Below are 25,467 nucleotides of genomic sequence, written 5' to 3' on the forward strand. Positions count from 1 at the left end.
CCCGGGGCCGCGCGGGCTGTGCCCCCACCTGCGCGGCGGCCAGGGGACGGCCGCGCCTCGCCGCTCGCCTTTCCCTGCAGGGCGCTGGCGGCCTGGCCTCGGGAGGGAGGATGTGGTGAGAGGATGGGGCTGTCTGCGGCCGGGGCTCGCCATGGCCAGGGAGGACTCGGTGAAGTGCCTGCGCTGCCTGCTCTACGCCCTCAACCTCCTCTTCTGGGTGAGTCCAGCGAAGCGGGTCCCCCCCGCCCGAGCAGGTGGCAACCTGCCGGCTCGGGTTACGGCCCCTGCCGCTAGATAACGCGCCGAAGGGTGCAGCTGAGCGTTAGCTGGGTGACGGCACTGCATTCTGCGCTTGCTGAAGGAGGAAAAGTTGCCCACTGCTGTGCCTTTGATGTACGCCACGTGCCAGAGGGTTCTCGTCATGGAATGAGGATCATTTAAAAAAAAAAAAAAAACTTTGGAAAATAGTTGCAAGTATAATTAGATTTGATATTAACTAAGTGTTACAAATATGCCTTTGAACTTGTGCAGCTATAATGCACGCAAGTGTGTAGGGAGGGAAATTTTCCAGGGCGTTGTGGCTTCTTCACTCAATGCATTTCAAAGCGTCACATAACCTGAACTGAACTCTGAGCTCTCGCAGGTATCTGAGCGTTGGTTACTCCGTAAAGGCTTTACCCAAAGTCTTTCTAGTGTGTTTAGTGACTACATTCTAACTGGTTCCGATGAGGCCTGTAATTTCTTTTTGTTTCAGCATTTAAGTCAAAGCTGTATTTATAGCAGCAGAGTTTCAGGCTCTCTAGTAGAAATGGGTGTGATCACCACTGGCTCCTAAACTTTCACTGCTCCAGACACATGGAGATTCCTCAGCTTTCAGTCACTTGCACCAAATGAAATCTGCTTCACCCATATAAYTGAGGTTTATGTTGGACAAGTATAGGAGAATGAATGAGTAACGGGCATGCCGTGCCATACCCTTTCACAGCTGCTGACCTGTTAGGTGCTGTAGACCTGCTGGGCATGTTGTGTGGAGCGCACATGGTCTGGACCAAGAATAATTTATAATGGGATTAAGTTGAAATCGCATGAATACTGTGAATGAATGAATATCACATGAAGGTGGAGATCTCCCCCTCCCTCTTTTTTTTTTTTTTTTTTTTTTTTTTTTTTTTTTGAATGAGAGAGGAAAACTGTTAAACAGCCCTTGGTGCAAAACAGTACTTTCTGTATAATGTAAAGTGATCTCAGATCTGGGAGAGATTCTGCTGAATGTATGTAACTTCATATGTTGTGTTTAGCAGAGATGTAAAATATCTCAAGAAGTATTTTATTTCTGCAGTGTTTTGTTAGCTGTTTGATAAGGAATAAAGTCCTGTGACAGCTGATGAGAAAAATCTTCTGTTATTTAGAAGGATGTGGAATTATTTATCACATCATATGCAGATTTCACTGGATAGTTTACAAAATCCAAGGGCCCATATTTTTCTTTTGATTAAGATGGAAGTTTACCAGGATTCATCTGATCTGGGCCCAGCTTCTGACTTTTGCTCATGTGCTATTGTAATACAGTGAATGGATGTCCACATGGGTGAAAACACCCTGTCCTGCCACTCTTGTTCTCCACATTCCTCTGGATTTCCCCTGATTTCTGCCATGAGCCGTTCTCATCTGTCTGCACTGACATCTTAACTCACCACCGCCTTTGTTCCCTCAAACTTGTCCGCTCATCTCCTCCGTTTCCCTCCCTGCCTGATGCTTTCTGTGTTCCATCAAATTTATTATTCGGTGGCAGCTTTCCATAGCTGCTGCAGCTATTTAAGTGGTACCCAAGTTAAACATAGCAAGGTTATACCCCCTCGAGTGACACTGTGTCACTTGATCTATTGTGTGGTGATGAGGGCCTTGACTCTTGAACAGAGTGCTCTGTTTGTCAGTCCTGAACTTCTCTGCTTTTGTAGGAAATTCTGCTCTTATCTTTGGAAGGGACTAGTGGGTTGTATCCCAGTTCCTCTCTAGGGAGACAAAGACTGGATGTGGATCATAAATTTAAGGAGGTTAAGGCTGGATAAGGGAAGAGGCAGTAAGTAGGGAGCAGACGTAAAGAAGAAAACGTGTCAGAAACACAAGTGGAGCTAGGAGAGGCATGTGTTGTTTCACTCAGATGATTTAAATGTTTGCTGCCTTTACTAGAATTTTAAGTTCCTTTCCATGTCAGATTCTTCTTTCTGACTTTTCATTATTCAGCTTGTATTTCTGTTGCAGATCTAAAACRTGTAGCTGTAGAGAACTGTGAGCTTGGTAGTAAAACAACAGTAGGCAGTTTATATATCCATAATGCGGTGATGCGGTTGCTTCGTCCGTTTTAATTCATGTTTTCAAGATTTTATTTAAAGCATTAATGTCTAGAAATTATTATTTATTCTTCAGAATTTTTTGATCTTTAAATAATGATGTCCTGTAACTCACTTAACTAGGAAGTGTAACCTTTCTTAGTTGTATGTATAGGAAAGGGAATATTTTGAATTTAACATGGTATAAAAACAAGTCCTAGGGAAGAAGACGATACTTCTCACTCTCATCTTCAAAGCAAGTATAATTAAAAAAAAATATGTAATTAAATAATAAGTGCTGCCAGTGTCAGCAGATGAGTTATACCAGGGATGTTGCAGAAAATAATGCTGTCTTCCACACTATAAATAATTAAAGGAGGTGGAACTAAAACAGAAAAACTGGCCAATCCATTTGGAGTTGATAATTTTAAAAAGCAGACGAGTGCAACTATTCAGTAGCTTGAAAAAAAAAAGGAACGTGAGTCTGTTGGAACTGTTTGGTAAGAAGCAGGATGAATGGTGGGTGGGCAGCTAAGTGTATTAAAATTTAATCAGATTTCTTTGGAGGAGTGTGTGTGTAATACCTTAATCCATTTCTTATCTGGTCCTGTTCGGATGTGTATTTCACAACTAAAGACAAACCTGGTACTAGTTGCTTATTGTAAGATGTATCATTCTATGAAATCTCCCATGTCTCATTCTCTCTCAGAGTTTGAACCTTCTCCTGTTGGGATCAGTGGGGGTTTCACCATTGACTTTTCTGAATATAAGATTATTACCTCACTAGCCAGAATGTTCTTGTGAAATATTCCCCCGATAACAGGTGGTTGCCCACTGGTATGGGGATACAGGAAACTGCATTTTACCCTTGCATTTGCTCTTCCTCCCATTTGGAAAGCTTTAGCTTCCCTTTTGCTTATGTTAGCACTTACTTTGATAAATACCAGCTCAGATTATGGACTGGATGGCAGGAAGTTTAGATTAGATCAGCCACTTGAAAATGTGCAGCCACATTCYTCATGAGCTGTGAATATGGTAGGTTCTGCCTTAGCAGATAAAACACGACAGCAGCATACCTAAAATACATTAGAGCAATGTCTGTATGATTCTAGTGTGGATACAAACCTCACARTTTAGAATGTGTACATTTAATTCTCTTAAAGCTTATTCTTGCAGGGTTTTCCCCTTTCTCCTGCTCMCTTTCATTCAAAAGGATCTTGCCTCCCGACATTCAGATCTGTTGATAATGTGGCTGACTGCTATGTCAGTTATCAGCGCTTGACTGAAAACATTGAAGATATATGAACATCTTTTTTGGCTAGTTTTGCTATGCTTTTTGAGGTTTCTGGTCTGAACGCTGTTTACATGTAATCTATAAGCAATCAACTTAAAAAAAAAATATGTTGGCTTTTTTAAATCATGACTGGAGAATCCTAGCCAGACTAGGAGGACATTCTCTGCGTATGTCATTGTAGTGTTGTCCACTGGTAGCTCTGATCCATCTAATTGCATATTGCACAGAGGATTGTTTTCTCCTTTAAACTGAAAAAAAAACAGCCTCAAGTCTGCTGAACTCTTTACTTTTGAAGCCCTGACAAAAACTGTGAGAAAATCTGTAACCACTGTRTGTGGTACAGGCTGATTATCTAGTTTCAAAGGGGGCATATTTAACAGTTTCAAGTGTGTCATATATGCAACTGTTCCAGCATGTGTATAATGAGATTCCAGCATTTTTCATTACCTACCTGATGAGGGCAGACTAGTGCACATGAAGCTCCTTAAGAAGGTGTTAAAATAAACTGGCTAATCTGACCATCAGTCTGGCTGAAAAACTTCAGATGCAGATGGTTGCCATAACATGCTGATGTCTTCATATTTTGGCTGCTGTCTGTGTCAAAGAAAGCACAGAAGTTTATCACTCACTATGCTGTGATCCTTGTAGCTTCTCCAGAATATTACTCATAAGTGTACAATTGCAGGCTTTGTCTTTGGAAAGACGGAAACTGTTTTTACTGGGCTTAGCTAATGAGCTGTGGTGTGGAATGGTAGGAGTGCGTGTGCGAGAGAGAGAGRGAAATGGTGTTTGTTATGCTAAAAAGCGTTTCTGGCCTGAAGGCTGCTTACACGTAATCCATAAGCAATCAACTGAAAAAGTATGTGTTTTAGTGGTTCATCCTGTTTTGATAATGGACTAATAAATTTTACTTCTTCAGAAAGTGTCTGGGGCAACCTTAATAGAGGTTTTGTGAATGCATTGATACTTCTGGTACTGCAACCTGCAGAAGATCTTGAAAGACAATTTCTTTTCARATGTGAATGAAACTGTTGTCAGTGCTCCAATTCTTGTAGGTTAAGGAAACGAATATGGTATAGACCTGATGTTGGCCTTCTGGAAGCTGTTTCCTTGTATTTATTGAACTGGAAAATGTCTTATTCAAAGCAGTGGGAGTTGCAGTTTCAGAAACTGCTCTGTCTTTTGGGTCCATATGAGTTTTTGACAGTGCACTAGACAAGGAATATCATTCAGACATAAGCCTGCATGCAGAGATGAGCATTATGTCTTAACCTAATTTAAGAGAGAGAGAGACTCAACTTTTTTTCTGCAGTTGTCTCATTTTCTGTAAAACAGCCATTTGCAGCATACTGCATTCTGAAAAGTCTAAGAAAAAGAACGTTCTGAAAACACACGATTTAATATTTTTMTTGTCAAGACTCAGTATTTCAGCAGATCTTCTCAGTGGTACCTGAGACAAGACAAGCTCCTACTGYTTCCTGATTTTCTGTTCTTAATGGTAATACTGTTCTCTACTACYTCTAGATAGCATGTGTGTCTGTACTTGGAGAAGATTGATTTTGATAGCTCTATAAACATATTTTATGCAATTTGAGACTACCAGATCTTTCCTTATGATGGGGCTTTTCCTTATCAGCAGGACCCTAACACTGTTCAAACTCAGTAACAGTCGTGGAGTTAATGTGAGCATCCTCATTCATTTCAAAAACCGTACAACTTGTCCTTATATAATTTTTCCTCACCACATTTTGCAGTGTTGCAAATCGATCTTCATTRCAGTCCCTTCCTATTTATATGTTCTTTGCAGCAGTATATACCAGGGAGTCCTTAACTTTGTGTTACAGAAAGARTCCAGCCACAGAACACAGCCAACCTGTTATAAGGGCTCAGGTATAACACAAGAGCTTATCAAGGGACAGTAGCCCTTAGAAGTGTTCTGGAAYATGAACTAGAAAATAATGCTGAGTGTGACAAAAATTTGATGTCCTGACTGCTTGCAATAGTAGGAAGTTAAGCAAAGGAATAGCTTTGTGAGGCACAGGCCTGTTTTACTTTTCTTGGCAGCTTGTCCACACGTTACTGTGAAAAATCATAGTCAAAATAGCRAGGTAGTGATACAAAGAAAAGCTGAACAATTATTTTGTCAACTCTTTTTAAAAAAGTAAAATATAATTAACATGCCAAAAAAAGCCTRTGTAGCTTTTTGTCATCAGAAAACTGAGTCAGCTTATTTTGTTGCTGGTGAGCATGTGATGTGGAAAGGAGGAACAGCTACTCCTGTACATCCCTTGTAATTGAGGATGACTGTACCATAATGGATTGGGCAAATCAAGACTGTAAGTTGCAGATGACTGTACCATATGTGTTAAGCATCTCCTAACAGATGATTTGCAGTGTTACTGGATGTTCAAGCCAAGCCAGGAATGTTGCCTCATCCTTCACCTTGTGATGTTTTTTTTGTGCCTAGAGGTATGTTGTTCCTGTTGAGCGTTGCATAAGCTTTCCTTCACATTAGATTTTAGGATGTAGCAGCACCATCTAATTTGGATTATGTGATCACAGCTAGTAAATGCTCCTGACAGATAGGAGAAATTGTTTTGCATACATCTTAAATTTGTGTTTGCTGAAAAATATTAGTTAAAATGAAAGACAGGAAGCTTTCAGTTAGTTTTTCCCATTGTTATGAGCCATTCTGCACACTTTTAAGTCTTCTAGTTTTGAATATATGTTTCATCTGTGAAAATAGAGTAAGGGAATATTAGAATTGCACAACGAAGCACTAAGGATGATTGGAAGCAGCAGATCTCCCTCTTTTTCCAAGCTTAAATATATGCATTGTATCTTGTAATCTTTCTGCTTCATTGTCCATATTTATTGTGTCCTGGCAATCGGTCAGTCCTTTTTTACTTGGAAGCAAATTTTGAGTAGAGATTGTATTCCTACTGCTTTCCAAATGTCGCCTACATCAATGAGATTTGAGGATATCTGGGATTAATAGAGTTAGGGCCAAATTTTAAAAGAATGTAAATGAGTAGTAATGGCAATTGAACATTGAAATGAACATTGCCTGGTTGGGTACTTGTAGCAGTGTAAACATGGAGCTTATCCTAGCCTAATACACTCTACATTTAGTAGAGTGTACTACACTTAAATATCTATACTTACTACAGTGTAGAGATATGAGTAATTAAAATGTGCTTTTCTTAGTACTCTTGTATAAAGAAAATATCTACAAGCTATACAAGAAGGAAACTCCAGCTTTTGTGGGAATACAGTGTCATTTAATGGAATGCTTTCAGCAGAGCAAGCTATAGGAGGAGTTTTAAAGAACTAGCAGTGCTTTTAATACTGACCTTGAGAAAACTTTTCCTTTTTGATTTCTGTAGGCTGCATTATTTATGCAACATCATTACACTATGGCAGCACACAAAAGCCTAACTCAGATTCAAAATTCTCTTTGGAAGGAGCTGTACRGATTATAAATCAGAGGAGGACCAAGTGCTAGCTTTGGGAACTTTGAAATCTAGAAAAGCRACTGAACAGGTTTCTTTTTTACATCCCTTTGTTTTCCCTTCGATAAGATGTTAGTCTCTGTGAGGAAGATCTGTAAAGAATATATTTGAGGTGGAGGAGAGTAAAGGAGGCTGCTAGGGAAGAGAAGAGACTGATCTTGATGGTCCTGTTGGGTTTATGAAGGTGTATTGTTTGAATAGGGAAGGTGCAGACAAGCAATACATTACCAGGCCATGAGTTAACACAGTAAAGCAAAGTTCAGCCATAGCTTAATTTTGCATCTACCTCTACAGGACCTTTCATCCCACATATCTTCATGGGTGATATGGGTCACTCCTGATGGTATACCAAGAGTGAACTAGTAGAGTAGTCTCTGCAAACCAGCCCTGAAAGGAAGAGAGGCTCAGTATGATGCTGGTTAGGATTAAAAACAAAACAAAACAAAACACACAAACAAAAAAACCAAAAAACAACAWCCACAACAAAAAACTTAATTTAGAAGTGATAATAACATACTCCTTAATTAGCATTCAGAAGTTAGTGAAACCACATGCATTTAGGGGAAAATTCTCACAATTAGCAGTGTAGAACTCATTGTATCCACTTGGAAGTCAAAGGCACAAATTAGTACTGAGTAGGTTTGAGCCAGTAGCTCAAAGGAAAGAACATATTTCAAACCAGGTGCTTATACTAATAATCTATGACCTCCAGCAGAACTAGAAATATCCATCTCTAATGTAGGTATTTTCTTTCTTTCAATCAATATTTCTTTATGTAGAAAATGTTTCCCTAGTTTTCCACTAACCACAGACACTGTTTCTGTACCTTGAAAATTTTGCATAGGGAAAATACTAGATGGATCGTAGGAATAATACTAAACTTTAAATAATTTTTGCTGTTTTACGAAATACAGGGTGCAGCCAATTTCTTGTGGTTTTTATAAGGATGTATGACTTAATTAAATTTTGGTGATCTTCATGTGTTTATGGGTTCTCGCAAGTGAAACAGGGAAATTGAATGAGGTACCTTTGACAAATTGGTATATAGGCCTTATCAGTCACAGAAAATCTGTACTGTTCTCTTACATCAGACTTCCAGTTCTGTATGTTGGATTTAATAGTCATTTGCCTGCTATCTGTGGATCCAAGAGAGTTTGACTACCATTTCTGAACAAAAGCAAGCACTTCATTAAAATGTAGTTAAGAGTATCTTGTGTATTTATGAAAGCATATCTTATTGATTTCTATCATTTGAGTTCTTTTCATTCTCTTCATTGCTACAAATTACCCACGAACAGCAGCACATCCCTTTGCCGTTCCAAAGATATTATTCCTTTACAATGAGAAGGTTACTTTCTCATTTTGAGGAAAAGTGGCATGAAGTGTGACCTAAGAAGATGCATGAAGTACAATGAATCAAAGTGAGGATGTGTACAGACATAGGTACAGTTTCTCTGCCCTCTTTTCTTTTTAATGTGCTTTTATGCTACCCAGAACAGATATTAATACCTTCGTCTGACACTCAGAATAACCTGCTGTTAGATTAACTGTACCTAAAACCTGTTTACTTGTTTGAGTTCTCGTTTCACAGTCCTTTTTATGGAGCTGTAGGATGCTTGTATGGTCGATAATTGGAGAATTTGCTTGCTTCCCAGGAGAAGCAAGAGAGTGATGCATTAGTCAGTGGTCCGGCAGTTGTCTTACTTGCCTTAGTTGCCAAAATATGCAAGTTCCAGCCTATGCCACAGATCAGGTTGTTAACTCAGTTGCAGCTGTGCAAGCAAACCTGGATTCAAAGTGCAAATAAGTACATGCCTGGGCTGTTTGTAAGTGGGAGGAGACTACGGCATGACCTTGTACAGGAACATTCTAAAAGGACGTATTGGCATGTCCTCAGAATAAAAGATGCATTAATGGGGAATAGGGGAATTTCTTTCTTTCTTTCCTTCTTTTTTTTCTTTCTTTTTTTTTCTTTTTTTTTTTTTTTTTTTTTTTTTTTTTTTTTTTTTAATTTTTGTGTGCTTTTACCAGGCAGTGCAGAAAAGCAAGATCTCTTCCCTGCCCTTATGCCCCTTTCTTGCAAAAAAATGTAGTTGTCTGTGTTTGTCCAGTGAACTGAGTCATCTGTGTTTGTTCAGGGATCTGGGTATTGAATTTAATTGTGAAAACATTGCAACATGTTCTGTTCATGACCTTGTAGTGATTTATTTATTTAATTTTATTTTTGATAAGTCACAGATCAAGTAACCCAAATCAATTTTAGAAGGAAACATTTCTCAAGGACTATTTCTGTAGTAAAATTAAAGGGTACATTGACAGCTTCTCTCATGATGAGTTTTACTATATCTTGAAAGCAATTTTATTGGAATTGTAGGCCTTTTTCTGAAAAGTAAGTTGCTGTTGGGTGCTGCTATTCAGCATTTTGTAGGGGTATCAAAATGTGAACTGAGGTTGTTTACCCCATTTATTTTGATAAAAAGAAATGCATATGATTTTTAATATGGGACATATTTTTGATCCTTTCTCAGGTTTAATGATTTGAGCAAAATGAAGGTGTTAGAATGTTTAAATAAAGAAAGGTGATGAGAATGACAACAGGTATGCAGTTACCTAGAGCAGTTAGTCCTGCTTCCTTGAATTTAGAARTTCATGGTCATTTATTAATTGAAAATACAGATTTATTTTGCAGTTTTGGTATGGCCTCAAAGACACTGAGTAGGAGAGTAACAACAAGGGCTTAAAATGTATGCTTAATGAATAAAAAAGTGGATATTTTCATTTTACTGCATGATTTAAACTGTGCTTAGAAATGGCCACTCCTAATATTTTGAGTACATCATTGGATATAACATTTATAACATGTTTTGAAGTTAAAGTCTTCTGAGACTATAAATCAATGGAGAAAGTTGCATATGTTAATATGTGATACACATGGTGGTTTTTGGAGAGCTTGTATAAAAATATAAATTATAACCTTTGTKTAATCAGGGTGAAAATATAATTAAGATAGAATATGAGAGCAGGCAATTTTATAAACTCTTCAGTTTCATGTTGATGGTTATATACCATATTGTGACGGTTTAGAATGAAACACATAGTGACTTGTGCAGCCATCTGTAACAAAAATGTTTTACTGCCTACTGTCATACTATGTTTACAGCATAGCAGACTGGGTGTCATGAGAGAGGTTTGGATGCAGACTTTTTAGTGAGCTGATGTAACTGTTAATGTGGTGAAAATCACTTTGGTATTTTTTCATAAACTTGTGCCTTTTCTAGCTAAATTGAAGTGTATTGTTTGATGCAGCTTTCGAACTGATCAATATCTTACATGCAAGTTAGTCATGAAACAATGGCTGAAGTAGTGTCTGCCAATTTTTAAGGCTTCCTTTTGCCCTTCCTCCAAGCAAACCACAAAAACTGTAATCAGGACCTTGCCTGTTCCCATGAGTCCTTGAAAATCAATTTGCAATGAATTGCAGAGATATAGGTGCTCTTTGCTGGTAAGGCTGGGATGCACACCAAGGTCTTCTGGAAGATTGTTATTATTGCCTTCTSAGCACATGGACTGGATGGATTGTATTGCTGTCAGTGTAGTTCCAGTGATAAGCTGAAGTTTTGCCTTTGGCTTTGGTRTTGTAAAATGACAAACACTTTGAGTTCCTTGATTTCAGCTCCTGCTTGAGGAGACTTAGTGTTTCTACAGGGCAGGACATATGCTGCTCAACAGCATTTCGACTCAGAAGTAGGAGACTGTGAAATTTGTGTGTGCTTATGTCTTGTTTTTGTTATGATTCCCTTGTGGCTAAGAAGTRGGGGAGCAGACAAGACAAGTTTGATGGATAAGACCTAATGCTTAATAACAGTCTTTTGTCACTGAAATAAGTATAGGTCATTGCACAGGGCAGACTGGCGTTGGAAACATATCCTTCATCCCTTCATCCCTCATGGTTTTCTTGTCCAGAGGCTCACTTTTGCTGATCAGAGGGGAGTGTGTGACTTTTTTCACAGCACTACCTTTTCTGGCTAAAAGCTACAAAATTTGCTAGGTTATATGCAGTTTTCCTTTTTATAAGAGCTTCTTCAGTATTTGTATACTCTTTCTGAGCCAGGTCTTTGTGCTATCCCATCTGACATTGTTATTGACCTTCATGTTTGTAAATCCGGTGTGTTACAGGACTCTGGCTTTCAGGTTATTCAGAACAGTGATTTACTTTTAGAGTCTTCTTTTTCAAACTRAGGTGCAAAGATACCTCTCATAAAATTTTCCAGTTGTCAGAAGGTTGCACAGGAAATCCGTGTCTAACATCTGTGTAACAGCATGATAAAGGCATTGGACTTTTGTGCTTTTAGAGTAATACTGGGCTAGCTATTGTGTTGATACTGTACTTGCATTGTAAGCCTGGCAGAAATCACTTTCYTGTGTGTAGGAGATACTATGGCAAGATCATCCAGAGCACGTCCAGGATAGGTGAGCAGGTGAACTGTAGCCTGGTTATGACAATGGTTCCAGAATGATTTTTTTCTTTCATTTAATGCATGTCCCACAAGAAATGGTAATAATTGGTCATTAACTACTTAAACTGAAGGAAAACAGTTGTGGGGACATAGATGCCTAAAAGGATTTTGAGTAAGATATGAGACCTTTCATACAGAATTCTTATTCTTCATATAGAATGYTCTTATGAATTAAAATAGTTTTAGTGTTAGTTACATTATTGCTAAATATTATGATCATCCCATCAGTCAGGAGATGAGAGGGAGGCTTTTAAGCATAAACAGGCAGGTTTCATTTGAGTAGAAATACATATTTAGGTAGAGAAAACCAGAAGCAACTTAGGAAGACAGAGCAGAAATAAAAATTCTCCTCCTTCCTGCTTTGCCTTTTCAAGCTGTTTCTTTCTTCTAGCCAACTGAATGGCTCTCAGTGGCAGGAAACTCTGCTCAGTTCTTTTGGTCTCTAGGAGGGTTTTCTGTCCCCTCTGCGTTTTGGCTTGCTGCTCCTTGATCTCACTGTGGTTTCTGAATAACCTGCAGGCTTTAGGCTCTTTGCAGTGACTCTCTTGCCTGCCGCATCTTACCTTCTCTGAAGGAGCAATATCTTACCTCCTTTCAAAATATCCAGTACCTCTCGTTGTTCTGTGGGAATGTAATGCTATGTGCACAGTGCAGAAATAAAGCAAGTACAGTCTGTGAGTTTCTGACTGAGAGCTGGGGCTGGGCAGTCTACCAGTTTAACACAGAAGAAAGAATTTGTTTAGGAAGTGAAAATTTATTTGTGATACTGCTACCTCAGCAGGCCCTTCTGACTTTCAGGAAAAGTTGACGAGGAGTGTTTTTTTGTTTTACTGGACTCAGTATTCTTTCTGAGGACTGTCCTGTAAAGCACGGAAGCCAGATTTATCTCAACTTCAAATAATTTACTATAAAATAAATAGAGTGGAAATGATAGCCAGCACTTTCTCTGTGTATATAAACAGGACAGGTAGGGAGATGTGAAGAATTAAAAAGCTTCTTGACCATGGTGGTCTGTATGYTTGCAGTATTTTATACCTCTCTTTGTGTTAGAAAAATGTTTTTTATTCCTTGCATAACATACGTCTTAAGCTTTCTTCTGTGAAAGTACTCATCAGTTTGGCTAGGAGGGAATTAGTGTTTTTTTTGTTGTTGTTGTTGTTGTTTTTTTTTAAAAAAAACACAAATAACTTTTTTCTGAAGCTTCCTGAATTACCAGTTAAATAGAACAGCAAATGCACTTTACTCCTACTGTTTCACCAATGAAAACAGATCCCACGTCATGTGCCCTGACATTCATGTGTGTAGTAGTAGTGTAGCGTGCAGTAACTTTTAGGAGTGTGCACGCGGCATACTGAACACCCAGACTTCTCACTGGCACTGCCCAGAACCAAGGCAGCATTCTGTATTTTATGCATGGATTTTGAAAAGAAGTAGCAGATTAGTCACTGAGACTTCTCATGAAATTTTAAAGGCAGAAATAGCCTGCTGAAAGCATGCTGTAGGAAAAGGCAAAGCGTTCCAAGATGCCAATAAGGACACAGAGGAATTTTTCTAATATGTTGGTTTTGAATCAGGTTTAACTAGTTCTTCATAAGAACTTTAGGGAAATATTGGAACATGTAGGAAGCTAACTAATACCATTAAACTAAGGAAGGGATAATGAAAATCTTCCCCAAAGGAGCTGCTACTACTCGTCTAAGTTTTCTGGATCTTTAGATAGTAGAAACACTGTTCAGGAGGTACCTGCTTCCAGAACAAAGATGGAAGAAGCAAAATTTGGGTAAATTTTGGACTGACAACTCTGGCAGAGGAGACTCATGTTTCTCATTGATTTAAGAAGCTTAGTATAATGCAGATGTTTCCTAGCATACTTTTATACAGTACATGAGAGGAATAGTATTAGGGAGAACCAGTATGCTTATGTCTCCCTCCCTGAACTAGTCAACTGGAAAAGCTGAAGAAAACAATAATTCTGAAATCCTGAGTTTACCAGGCTCAGCCCATCAACTACAGCTCAGAGTTAAGTGCCTGTGAGAGAACTGATATTCATGCCTTCTGTGTCTAAATTCTCCCTTTGGGTATAATAAACCAACTGTATTCTCTGAAATGGTTTGGGAAATAGATGGTGATATTTAGTAACCTTAACTTTGCTCCATTTTGTAGAAAACTTTAATTGTTCTCTCCTTCTCTGTGAGGAGTTCAAACCTACATCTCTCACTTTCTGTGCTGGAGAGCAGCACTCTGTCCATTTGGCATATGCAGGAGGAAGTGCAGTATTCTTAGGGCCAGCAGGAATGCGTGCAGGGGGATGACAGCTTCGGTTGTGTGCTTCAGGAGGAAGGGAATACTGGCTGCTAGCTCTGTTCTCAGGCCTGTAATTGTACTACCGACATTGATAATTACCATGAATGCCTTGTCCTGTAGTAGCACCTCTGATTTCAGGACAGCACAAGAACCAGTGCTGCCAGCCTGTGGTAGAGGGGTTCCAACTATGCCATTCAGGTTTGGTTTCTCAAGAAAATTAGAGGCAAGAACCTCTACTTCAAGCTCCTAAGTGTGCTGAAGTATAAGATAGGCATTAGGTGACAGAAACTGAGCTCTATGAAGGTGGTGACAGTTTTAGGTAGGCTCATTCTCAGGGTTTTATTTGCTGTAGGAACAGTACTCATGAAAGTGTATCGGCTTTATGCATCTCAAGTGCCTGGGAGTTAGACAAATGTTAGCGATGGTACTATATGACTGAGCACCTAAATTTTTAACATACACAGAATTTGGACATCAGAACACTTTACTGAGCTAGACTTTTTAATMTAAGTCAAAAGAGAAGTGAGTTTTGTTGTCATTTTACAGTTCAGGAAACTGAGGCACAGAGTTCATGGTATGTTCAAGGCCACAAAGTCAGCCTTTATCAGAATAAGAGAGAATTTGATTCTCTGGAATTAACCACAGGATTTACCTCCTCTCCTATGTGTCAATGTATCGGTACTGTTGTATCCTTTATTTGGCTTCAGATTTTTCTTTATGGATCATGTGCCTGTGGATGACTTCACTGTTTCATGCAAACTGGTGGATATGATCTGGGAGCTCTACTGGGGTCACTGATCTTAGTAGCGTAAATCCTCCATCTATTGCTTTGGTGCCACGTTGTGCAGTGGCAAGGRTTGAGACAATACCAATATCACTCCACTGGGGGGAAGAAAAAATATTCTAGGCATTAATTACCCATATTGGAAGAGAAGATTATTGTCACTGGCTTCTCAAATACTTGGGCAACTAACTAACACTAAGCATATACAAGCACAGTTTTGGGGAAAAATACTCTTTTCAGATAAATGATTGTATGACAGATGTTACTGATGATTTATCCTATGTTTAAATGATGAACGATCTTGCAAAATTTTTAAAATACATGGTAAGTAACTTCATCTTTTCTTTTTAGTTGATGTCCGTCAGTGTATTAGGTGTTTCTGCTTGGATGAGAGACTACTTGAATAATGTTCTCACTTTAACTGCAGAAACAAGGTAAGGCTTTCCTTAAACCTACTAATCTGCATAGCTGAATGATTATGGTATATGTAGTTAATTGTGTGTAGCAGGCTTATTAATTAAGGTTTCTGGAGTTATGATACCTTCAGTTATGGAGTTATGATACTTCAGTTATTCTAATTAGTATTTTGTTAAAAGGTATATTTTTTGCAGTTTTTGCACTCTGTAGAAACAGCTGAAATTAGAGAGAGGGGAAAGCCATACTAATTTAATCTTGTTTTATTCCGTTGCCTGACTGTCCTGAGAGGGATCAATTTTTGGCCATTTGCCAATATGTAATCCTATTATTACTCTATAGTTTTGAATACTTCATTCAGTCCAGAGATTTAAGAACGTTGTGAGTTTTATTGCTGCAGTGCTTTTAGGAGCTCTAGTCATGGAACAGAGCCTCATTGTGCTCCATACTGTATAACTGAAGGACAGGAAGATTGCCTTTGCCCCAAAGAGATTTCAGGCTATGCTTTGCCTTATGCTACCCAAAACCAGCATTTGACTTTAAACCCATGTAGAAGTGATTTCTGTGAAACTTATGCAGTACRTCCAGTGATCTACCAATTTTAATGACTACACTGCATTTTTTTTCTACTGTATAATTTTTCTGTGTGATCGTAATTTTTTGATTCTGGTTTTGATTTGCTTCAGGGTAGAGGAGGCTGTCATTTTGACATATTTTCCTGTGGTCCATCCAGTCATGATTGCTGTTTGCTGTTTCCTTATCATAGTTGGGATGTTGGGCTACTGCGGGACAGTGAAAAGAAATCTGTTGCTTCTTGTCTGGGTATGTTTCGTAATCTCTAAAAACACCTAACTTCTGYGTTACTTAAACAATGAAAGAAAAATTCAGTACACTGGCACTACATAAATACTGTGGGTTTTTTTAATCATTTTGTTGTTAACGGTTGCAAAGTATACAGTGGGAAAGAATTTATCGTCTAGAATGCATTATGTTATGACTGAAAGACAAGCAATGTCTCATCTGTGGAAAGTCTAGTTTGTTTAGTAGTTGACGAATTGCTAAAGCAAAAGACCTCAAACTCTTAAGTACTAATAATTATAGGAAGATGAGCTCTGAAATAAAACTTATGCAACTGTCCTGAGTCTTGGCTGTTAAATAGGTAGATAACCCAGACTTTGCTTTATCCATACTGTCAATTACAGGTGTAAAGTAACAGCATTTGTAGCTGATAAACCTTCTGAACATATTCAGAATTAGTCTTTCTGTTCTCTTACTTGAATCTGGAATTTTGCAGTTTCAATTTGTTGTAAGCAACTTTAAAAATCAATTTCAAGTAGCCAGCTTTCTTCTTCAGTTGCAGGCTGCRTAACTAAGCCAACAGCAGTTAAAAGGGCAATAGCTTCTCTTCCATTAGACTGTATGCACAGTTTAAATGTGTTGAGGCTTGGACTGTCCAGGGAGCCAAATGCCTTTAACATCATCTGGAATGCAGTGAGTTTGAGGACAGTAAAATGCTAGCAGAGATTTTGTAGATTTTATGTTTTAAAAAATATTTAAGCTTTTGGCAGAAAATTGAGGAGTACTGTGTACCCATATGCTTCTAAGAAATCTTGTCTGGTAGCCCTTAACAGAGTTGGGCTTCAGTCTTTTAATGTGGGTATTAGTGGGATTCCAAGCAGTGTTTAAGCCTGAGAGCGTGGGAGCAATGCATGTGAGAGAGGTTTATCAGATTTATGAATACCATAATTCCAGCAGGAGAAAGTGGACAGGTAAAATCCTTTAATTCCTGAGATTATCCAGGTGGAGCCTTTTACAGGAATAGTTGAGATCATGCTGTTTTTTCACCACAGTGTATGCTGGGCTCTCCCAGAGAGTCTACTGTTGTGGTTTACTGTGCATCTAAACTACATGAGATCCACAAGTTTTACACAAGATGACAATAAAAGTGAGAAAGTGAGAAGTTGTCTGAAACTTATGCAACTCCCCCCCCCTTTTTTTTTTTATCTAATAGAAATTGTTCTAATTGCTGCTAGAATAGTTAGAAAAATGTACCAAGGCTTTGTATTAAAATGGCTTTCTTGAGAAGGCTGGACTAAGCTTTATTTGAGACWTCCAGTTGAAGGTCTGTAGTTACAAGTGTTCTCTAATTGCAAGACAGCAAATGCTGTTTCTCCTTTTGAATATTTGTTAAGCATACAGTACAATATGAAGATTATAGTTTCAGAGTTATATAACTAATGTAGGCAATTAATAAAGGAAAAAATCTAATTTAAACACGAATATAGTAATACAAGTCATGCTTTTTTTGTTTCTGGGGCTTAAATTTGCAATATTACAGTTAGCGGGAGCAAGTTCTAAGATGTTACATAGATATGAGTATTTGCATGAAAATAACGGATTACTTCAATTTCATACTATGTAATTATTTATCTAATAATGTTATTTACATATTTTAAAAGAAAAGGGCCTTGTAAATTAGTTTGTGTAAATAATGAATCTATTAAAAGATGTTAAAGATATTGTGAAGCCCTTAGTTTTTATTGTAAGGTTATAATCTTATTTTCATAGTGTTTTTGATTTTATGGTGGTGATAATTTTTAAAGTGAATTAAAAGGCAAAAGCAACTACATGATGTTGACCAATATTACGTATTAACGGAAAACAAATGTAAGTTATAGTTTTTAGTATAAACCTTTAAAAGAAATATCATAACTAACTGAAAAAGAATAAGAAAAGTTAAACATTGTTGGCCTTCAGTTTAAATAAACTGCTAGTGAAAAGAAGAAATCATTTATAGCTTTTAATGCATCTGGAAGTAAGTTTATTTAATGTGTGTTGAAGCAGTCAAATTACCCTAAATCAAGACAAGTCATTTTTATAGTTTAGCTTGCAATATTTCATTCTCGGGAGCCTGAGAATTTGCTCTTGCTAACCAAACTGATAAGCAAAACCTAAATGATATCTTTCTAAGTGTGTCACTGTCTTTGATTAATTGTTAAATGAGTACAATCCTGTTACACTGTAGAAATATGCAGACATAAGTCAATGCTTCATTCATCAGACTAATCAGAGAAGTGATGGTTCAACAGAATGAGCCTTTGTAAAACAATATAAACTAAAAGAAAAGAAAAGAACCTTCATGTAAAACATTAACAGCTTCCTCAATCATGATTTTACTTTTCCTGTTGAAATACAGGAACAGCTATAATGACTACATCCACAGATATTTGGAACCAAATCTTGATGTTCCTGACAGCATACTAATTCAGTGTTGTTATTTGACTTAGATTTTCAGAAGATCTAATAAAACATAAGGACCATAAGATGTATATATCATAATGTCACATATTTTTAATACAACTGAATACATATATTAATCTGTTTTTGAAATTTCACCTTGCAGTTAAATGCTTAGAACTTTTCAGCTTCATATTGACCTAAATGTGAATTGAATGTGCTTACTCTGTTTAATAGTGACAAAGTATAACCATGAGAAGACAATAATATATCACCTTCTATTGCTTATATGTGGTCATTTGACCAACTGTGAAAGTTTCAAATTAGTTAAATGAAATTTCGTGCATCTGTACCGGCTCAATCTCYGACTGTGTGTAGTAATCTTGCTCTGTGTATGTGTGCGTGTAATATATGTATTCAGTCTTCTGAAATGTATACTCTGGATTATTTGTAGAACTAGCATTTTTACAGTTGCAATATTGAATTCAAAATGCTTCAAGAATAAAGAACCTGTATGTACTATGAGTATCTACAAGGGATTTGTGTGTGTGTGTGTGTGTGTGTGTGTGTGTGTGTTGCAAATGACTAAAGTACTCATGTAGAAGTGACTTTCAGGTGCAGATTTTTTTAAAAAAAAATGGTGTGAAGCTATCTTGCTGGTGTTTTGTTGTTTTTTGTTTTTTGTTTTTTTTTCCCCTCAGTGTTGACTGCTTTAAGTATTAGGATGAATCCTCTGAGATAGGTAGGTTTGATTGTTATCTATATGATAAATGACTTTTTTTTTTCCCTCCCATCATAATAATTAACATCCAGAATTTCTACAGCTTGCTGTACTGATCCTCTAGAGCGAAACATGGTGAATTAAAAATACAATTTTTCATAGTATGACTCTTTAATGTAAAAAATGTGGTATTAAGTATTTTTGATTTAGAAGTATAAAATACAACTTGTGTAATTCTTACTTCTTGAGGTTTAAATGTAGCATTTAGTTGTAGAATTAGTAATTTTGTGAAGAGAGTGCCTGAGAGTTGTTACATGTTGCAGGTTGAGCGTGAGAATTTCACAGTTGGCTGCTGCCTTATGTTCTTCTACAGCTAAGGCCGTATCTCATGTCTTTTCGTAGTGCAGCAATATGGTCTCTTTCCAACCGCATGACTCTGCATGCCAGACATGGGCTCTCAAGACCTTACTAGAAAGCACATTCTCCACTTGCAAACCTGTGCTGCCACCAGTGACATATGTCCCATTTCAGAGGAGAATACCTGAGAGGTTTCTTAAATAGAGTATCTGCAGAGAGCATGATTCCTGAAGAATTCAGCATGCCTTTAGCTGGATATGACTTACATGAGAATTCCAGCCATGCATTTATTGTATAATGTGAGATAGCGTACAGTGAAAAGTTGTTGATTGAAGATTTAGAGCTGAATTGAACTGTATTAGACCAGATTAAGAAAAAAAAAAGGCTAAAAAATCACACTGGGATCTTAGGTCTCATTTTGTCAGTGTTTTGCTTATTAAAATAAGTTGTGAGATGCCCTTTGGTACGTAAATGTAACATTATTTCTTTAGTCCTYGCAGTTTCTTCTGAAATAATTTATAACTCATTTAAAAATGACTTTATGTTTTCCTAGTCAAATGAAAATCTTCTATCCTGTGTTCTTCTAATGTGCAGTGAGAAGAGTTACTCAGAAGCCCRGAAGAAATTCAATCCATAACTGCCTTTTGTATCTAGAAAATTGCCTTTAGAAAGGATGTTGTTTCTGAAATAAAGTTGTATTGCCCAAATAAGTTTAGTTTACAATAATTTTCTCCTAAGTAGGAAGCTGCTTAACAGGCAAATTCAGTGCATCTGACAAAATGCAAAATTATACGAACTTAATAGTTCTATCTATATGCTTAAACACTTTCAGAAATGATATTTTTCCCAAAGTATCAGAGGAAGACTTTTCCTTAATATTTACCATTCAAATCATCTTTTTGGAGTAATTGTTTTGTTGATTACTGGAGTCTTACTTTCTTCTTTTCTGTACTTATATTGTAATCTGTCTTAAAGAAAGATTCTAGTTTACAAATAGGAATAGCTTACAAAACTGGGAATGCTTTTCAGTTTGAATCCTTTTGTCACCAGTGTGTTAACTGGGTAGCTACTAGTTATTGCTACTACTAGCTAGTTCAAGTTCATTAAATGTTCTGCTCAGCTCAGCACATGAGGGCAATTTTGTTCTCATCCTCATAACCATGGAATGCAGTTGCAATTTATTAAGGAGCTGTTGTATTATAGATTTGGGGAAGGCTGCTAAAGCAAAAGAGATGTTGGAAAGTTGTGCRTATAGCATTTGGGATGGGGGAGGAGAAAATCTGAGTTGCTCGTGTGATAGAGGCCTAAGAATGAGACRAGTTCCTGGTCATGTTTGTTTAGAGAAGTAGACAGTGATGCTAGCTTAAACTGGAAGATCTGGAMTCCTCCAAAGGGCTGGCATGAAAGGTATAAACAGTTCAAGGACGAGAAGTGAAATACCAGGTTCTGTGGTGTTTGTTACAGGTTTTTCAAGCAAGATTATTTATTTATTTTTTTTAAAATTAACATTCCTTCTCTCCGTATCTTCTAAGACATTTTGGATTCTTGTTAAAATCTGTTGTGTACATAGCCTAACTAAAAAAAAAAATAAGTATATGCATGTATTCTTTTCAATAGTAACCTTAAGAGTGTGAGAATTTCTTGAAGTTCTTATTTCATTAAGAGAATAAACTCTCTATTGCTTGACAAAGAGGTTCATGAAACTCCTAGTGGAAAAAAATTTCCTGGCTGGAGTTTTCATTACAAATTTGAGCATTTATAACTATGAGTTTTCCATAATTGTAGCATTCACATAGCACAGGACTCAAATTTGTCTAGATAAGTTTTCACAAAGGGAAAAACTGTAAGAAATACTTGATAGTCAGTAGGGCAGATCTTTTTAGTGATTTTTATATCACAAAGTTGGCGGAGAAATAAGTATTGTCTGGAACTAAACGTTGTTAGACCCTGTTGGTGTGAGCAAAGAACCTGATTATAAATAGGAACCTGACAGACCAAGTTGTCTAATGATTGAGTTGAAACATAAGCAGATTAACCACTACTAAGTTAAACTGATCTTTTGTAGAAAAGCAGACAAATATGTCATAAAGAGAGGGAAAAATGAAAATTTTCACATTTCAGTAAGATACATAAGCTGGAGACATATGACAAATACCACAAGAATGTGACTGTTTCATATGAGTTTTTCACTCAAGTAGATAYACTGTTGTTGAAAGTGATTTCTGTAAAATCCATTCCAATAATGATTCTGAACTACTGATTCACATTAACATTCTGGGATGAATTCTTCTGTACTCGTGCAGCCATTTAAATCCATGTGGATGTGTAGGTGTTATGAACGATTAAATTGTTTGCTACAGTGCATCAGTTGTAACTGCTAATAAGTCATAGAATCATAGAATCAGTAAGGTTGGAAGGGACCTCTGGAGATCATCTAGTCCAACCTCCCTGCTCAARCAGGGTCACCTAGAGCATGTYAGACAGGGTTGCATCCAGGCAGGCCTTGAAGATCTCCAGAGAAGGAGACTCCACAGCCTCTCTGGGCAACCTGTTCCAGTGCTCYGTCRCTCTCACAGGGAAGAAATTCCCSCTCACGTTCAGGCAGAACTTCCTGTGCTTCAATTTCTGCCCATTGCCTCTTGTCCTGTCACACAGGACAACTGAAAAGAGTTTGTCCCCATCCAAGTCATCCTGGGAGGGATTTATCTTGCATTTTTAAGTGCTGTTTGTGTGAGGTTCCAATTGTAGGAGGAAGTACATTTAAAGTTTGCGAATTTTTTTATTCTCCAGTAGTTTCAGATATGTACAACTTTCTACAGACAATAAATACAACTAAAGCTTTTTTAATGTCTTCCACATTTCTAACCTTTGCTCTAAAAGTGAACTGTTTGAGGAGATATTTGTGCTAATGGTTGTCAGACATGCTTTTGCATTGACATAGGATAGAAAGTAAACTTCTTACCTGTTCAGATACGTATTTCTAGTTCAAATAACTTTTTGGATTTTGAGTACTGTATTGGTGATACTAATCAATTTTGCAAAATCTTACTATAGAATAAAGCTTGGATTTTCAGGAGATGGTACATTCTACAGAACTCCCCAATCAATATAGTGGAATAGACTACACCAGTACTAGGGTTCAATGCTAACCTCTAAATCTGCCTGATGAGCTRTATTTTTTTGACCTTACCTTCTCCAACATAAATGTATATCATTGTGAATGTATTTATAAAATTTCTTCAAAGGCAATAATCTGGAACTGTACATAATTTTCTTTGCTGGGAGAAGGAGCTTACAGATAAGAAGTACTAGTTGGGTAGTTTAATATCTTCCCGGGAGGCATTTAGAGATGAAGAGTACTGTCTATTGAATGAACAGCAAATGGGCAGCTGCATATTTTAACAGTGTGSAGGGAAAAATGTGTGTATGTGTTTGTGTGTGGTGGGGTTGGGGGGAGCAAGACAGGAATTGAGCTGGTGGGAGTGTTTGGGTCTTGCTGTAAGTGCTTGGCTTCCCTCCAAATGTGTTTGTCGTGTTCACAGTGATGATCTGCTTCCTTCACCCCTGCACCTAACAGCTGCTTTGTACACATGCTCATTTAATATAAGGGCAGAGCCAGCGGAGTATTATTATTATGTGTGGTCACCAACCACTCAGAGTAAAAAGAACTGTCCAACAACTAGAAGGCTATTTGGGAAAACAGCTTTGATTTATGACAGCAAGGTCTGACTGTGCGATTATGGTGCTGTCCATCAGAACAGGCTTTTCTGTGCATTTTTGCAAGAGTAAAGAGCCACTTGCTCATCGTTTTGGAAAMAAGTGTAGTGCTAAGTGAAAGGAAAACATCTGTGGAAAGTAGCCATTCTACAGTTCCAATATGTTTTCTGCATGAAGYGTATTGCTGAATTTGTGACAACTTTTTCTCCATAAACTATACTTTTAGGCTCACCTGATAAGGGCAGATACTTTGGCTGGGCTTTGGGATATATTTCTTGACTTTTGGTTTTATGAAGTGTCTCTGCCTGGTCTCATGATTTGAAACTATTGGAAAAAGTCTTACTGCTTTTGTCATCTTTGTTCCTGTTTTTCCTTATTCCTGCTTGTTATGCTGTTTATGCTGTTTATACTGTTTCTTCTCTCCAAGTCCTTGAATGTCATTGATGCTCAGGGCTGGAGAAACAGCTGAAATGTTACCAGGGCTGAAAAGGGTTCTGRAGTGATGTTCACTGATGGATGGGGAGGGCAGGTGATAACAGAAAGGCTGGTGAAGTGGAATGTTGGAAATGGGTACTAGGGATATACAGAAAGGGCAGGGACTGGCATGAGTTGTACAAGGTTCTTGGAGTAGTGAGAACAGAAAGCTGGGAGTGATATCAGAGTAAGAATAAGGAAAGTATCCTTGACTGAGAAGAAGAGATGGGGAATTGCTGAGATGATACGTGGCTTTGCTACTGTAGTGCTTTTTTCCCTCCTTCCTTGCCAGCTTCTCTTCTTCAGTTGCCTGTTGACCCAGTTTCTTCTTTCTCCACTAAAAGGAATAAGGAACAGGAGAGTCACAGGAAGGAAGGAGTGAATGATTAAACAGAACCACAAAGCCCAGTCAGACCTCTGTGTCTTGTCTGAAATGCAGTCCAGCCTCACCAGTGAGGCATGCCTTGAGTCGTGGTTTAGCTCCATTCTTGTTGCCACAGACTGAATATGGAGTGGATGTCATATCAGGTAAATTTATCTGTTTTTCTTGTCTAATATTGCCCTTTTCACTAGTTTAATAGAGACACTTGCTGCTGGATGCATAYGGGCTGCAGCATGTGTTCTTTTTACCTGAGAAGAGTACTTTTTGACTCAGAATGGTGAATATCTGAAGTGTTTTGGGGCATGYTTATGCAGAGGTTTTGTGTATATCAACAGTGAATTCTACAAGGAAAAAACGATTTTCTTGACCAAAGAGGCATTTTTATAGTGTTTAAGTTCCTTGCTAGAAAAAAAAAAGGGCATGGAGAGATGAAGGGAGCTGTGTTTTGAAAATCTGTGCAGAATGGGAAGTTTTTGRTTTCAATATAAATCCTATGAAATACGAGGAAAAGAAGGGAGAAGGGAATATTCCAAGCCCTGAAGAAATTATTGTCTAATGTGTATCTTTACTTATGTCCCATTCAGCAGTTTACCCTGACCTTGCAGCGACCCTTATTCCTTGGAGTTCATTGACTTGCAGTAGTTGAGCCTTGGGCAAATAAATCCTAATAATTGTCTGAAGGGTGCATTTGCTTATTTCCAAAATAATACCTGTTTCCTTATGTAAGCAAAGATTAGGTGTTAAAGTAAAAATTTTAAACAGATCATTAATATTTCAGAACAATGCAGGTTATGAACGAACTTCTTACTATTTGTAAAATTTTTATGTTTGTTTTCTAAAAAAGCTTTCAAATAGTAAAGAGGTGAGTCAAAAGAACTTGGGCACATGCCTTAAATCTAAATGCTTATTTCAATGCAAAAAACATTTTTTTTGATTCAGAAAATTGGTTTGAAAGATTTCTAAAAGTGTGATAATTGTTTATATAAAACTTAGAGTCTTTTGTGAAGGTCACAGGGTTTAAGATGCTTTCTACAGATTAATTAAAAATTTGTTGAACTGGGAAATTGAAATCTAGAATAGTAGACATTTGGTTGTTTTGCTGTGAAATGTATTTATTTTGAAGARCTGGATGGCATTCAGTGCTAATGTTGTGGTTTCAGGCTGTTTCCTTGCTGACTTGTGACTGCATCTCTCTCAAAATTCTGTGTTGTCAAGCAGGTAAACCAAATTTTAAATCAGAGTGACAAATGAACTGTTAATCCCTTCAAAGCAAGGCTGCGGGAGCTGGGGAAGGAGAAAAGGTGTGTGGGGGGTACAGGATAAATGGAAAGTCAGCACCGTGGTAGTGGGTAAACAGAGGATTTCAGTTTTCCATGCTGCTAGGCTGACTCCATTTAGTGAGTATTTGCTGCATTTTTAAAAAG

The 25,467-nt window shown here is 37.6% G+C and overlaps 2 protein-coding genes across 2 annotated transcripts in view; one reads left to right on the forward strand and one right to left on the reverse strand.

Annotated features, from left to right (window-relative positions):
- Positions 1 to 25,467, reverse strand: part of ING3 (inhibitor of growth family member 3) — a 425,405-nt gene that overhangs the window by 40,347 nt on the left and 359,591 nt on the right. The window lies entirely within an intron of this gene.
- Positions 65 to 25,467, forward strand: part of TSPAN12 (tetraspanin 12) — a 50,447-nt gene continuing 25,044 nt past the window's right edge. The window contains exons 1-3 of the mRNA XM_085299719.1: positions 65 to 217; positions 15,093 to 15,175; positions 15,842 to 15,977. Of these exons, the coding sequence (XP_085155845.1) occupies positions 152 to 217; positions 15,093 to 15,175; positions 15,842 to 15,977 (285 nt within the window). The 5' untranslated portion in view covers positions 65 to 151. The remainder of the gene's footprint in view (positions 218 to 15,092; positions 15,176 to 15,841; positions 15,978 to 25,467) is intronic.

This window comes from Rhea americana, unplaced genomic scaffold, assembly GCF_003343005.1.
Source record: "Rhea americana isolate MKP2758 unplaced genomic scaffold, rheAme1 scaffold_152, whole genome shotgun sequence".
In the NCBI taxonomy this organism is placed as follows: Eukaryota; Metazoa; Chordata; class Aves; order Rheiformes; family Rheidae; genus Rhea; species Rhea americana.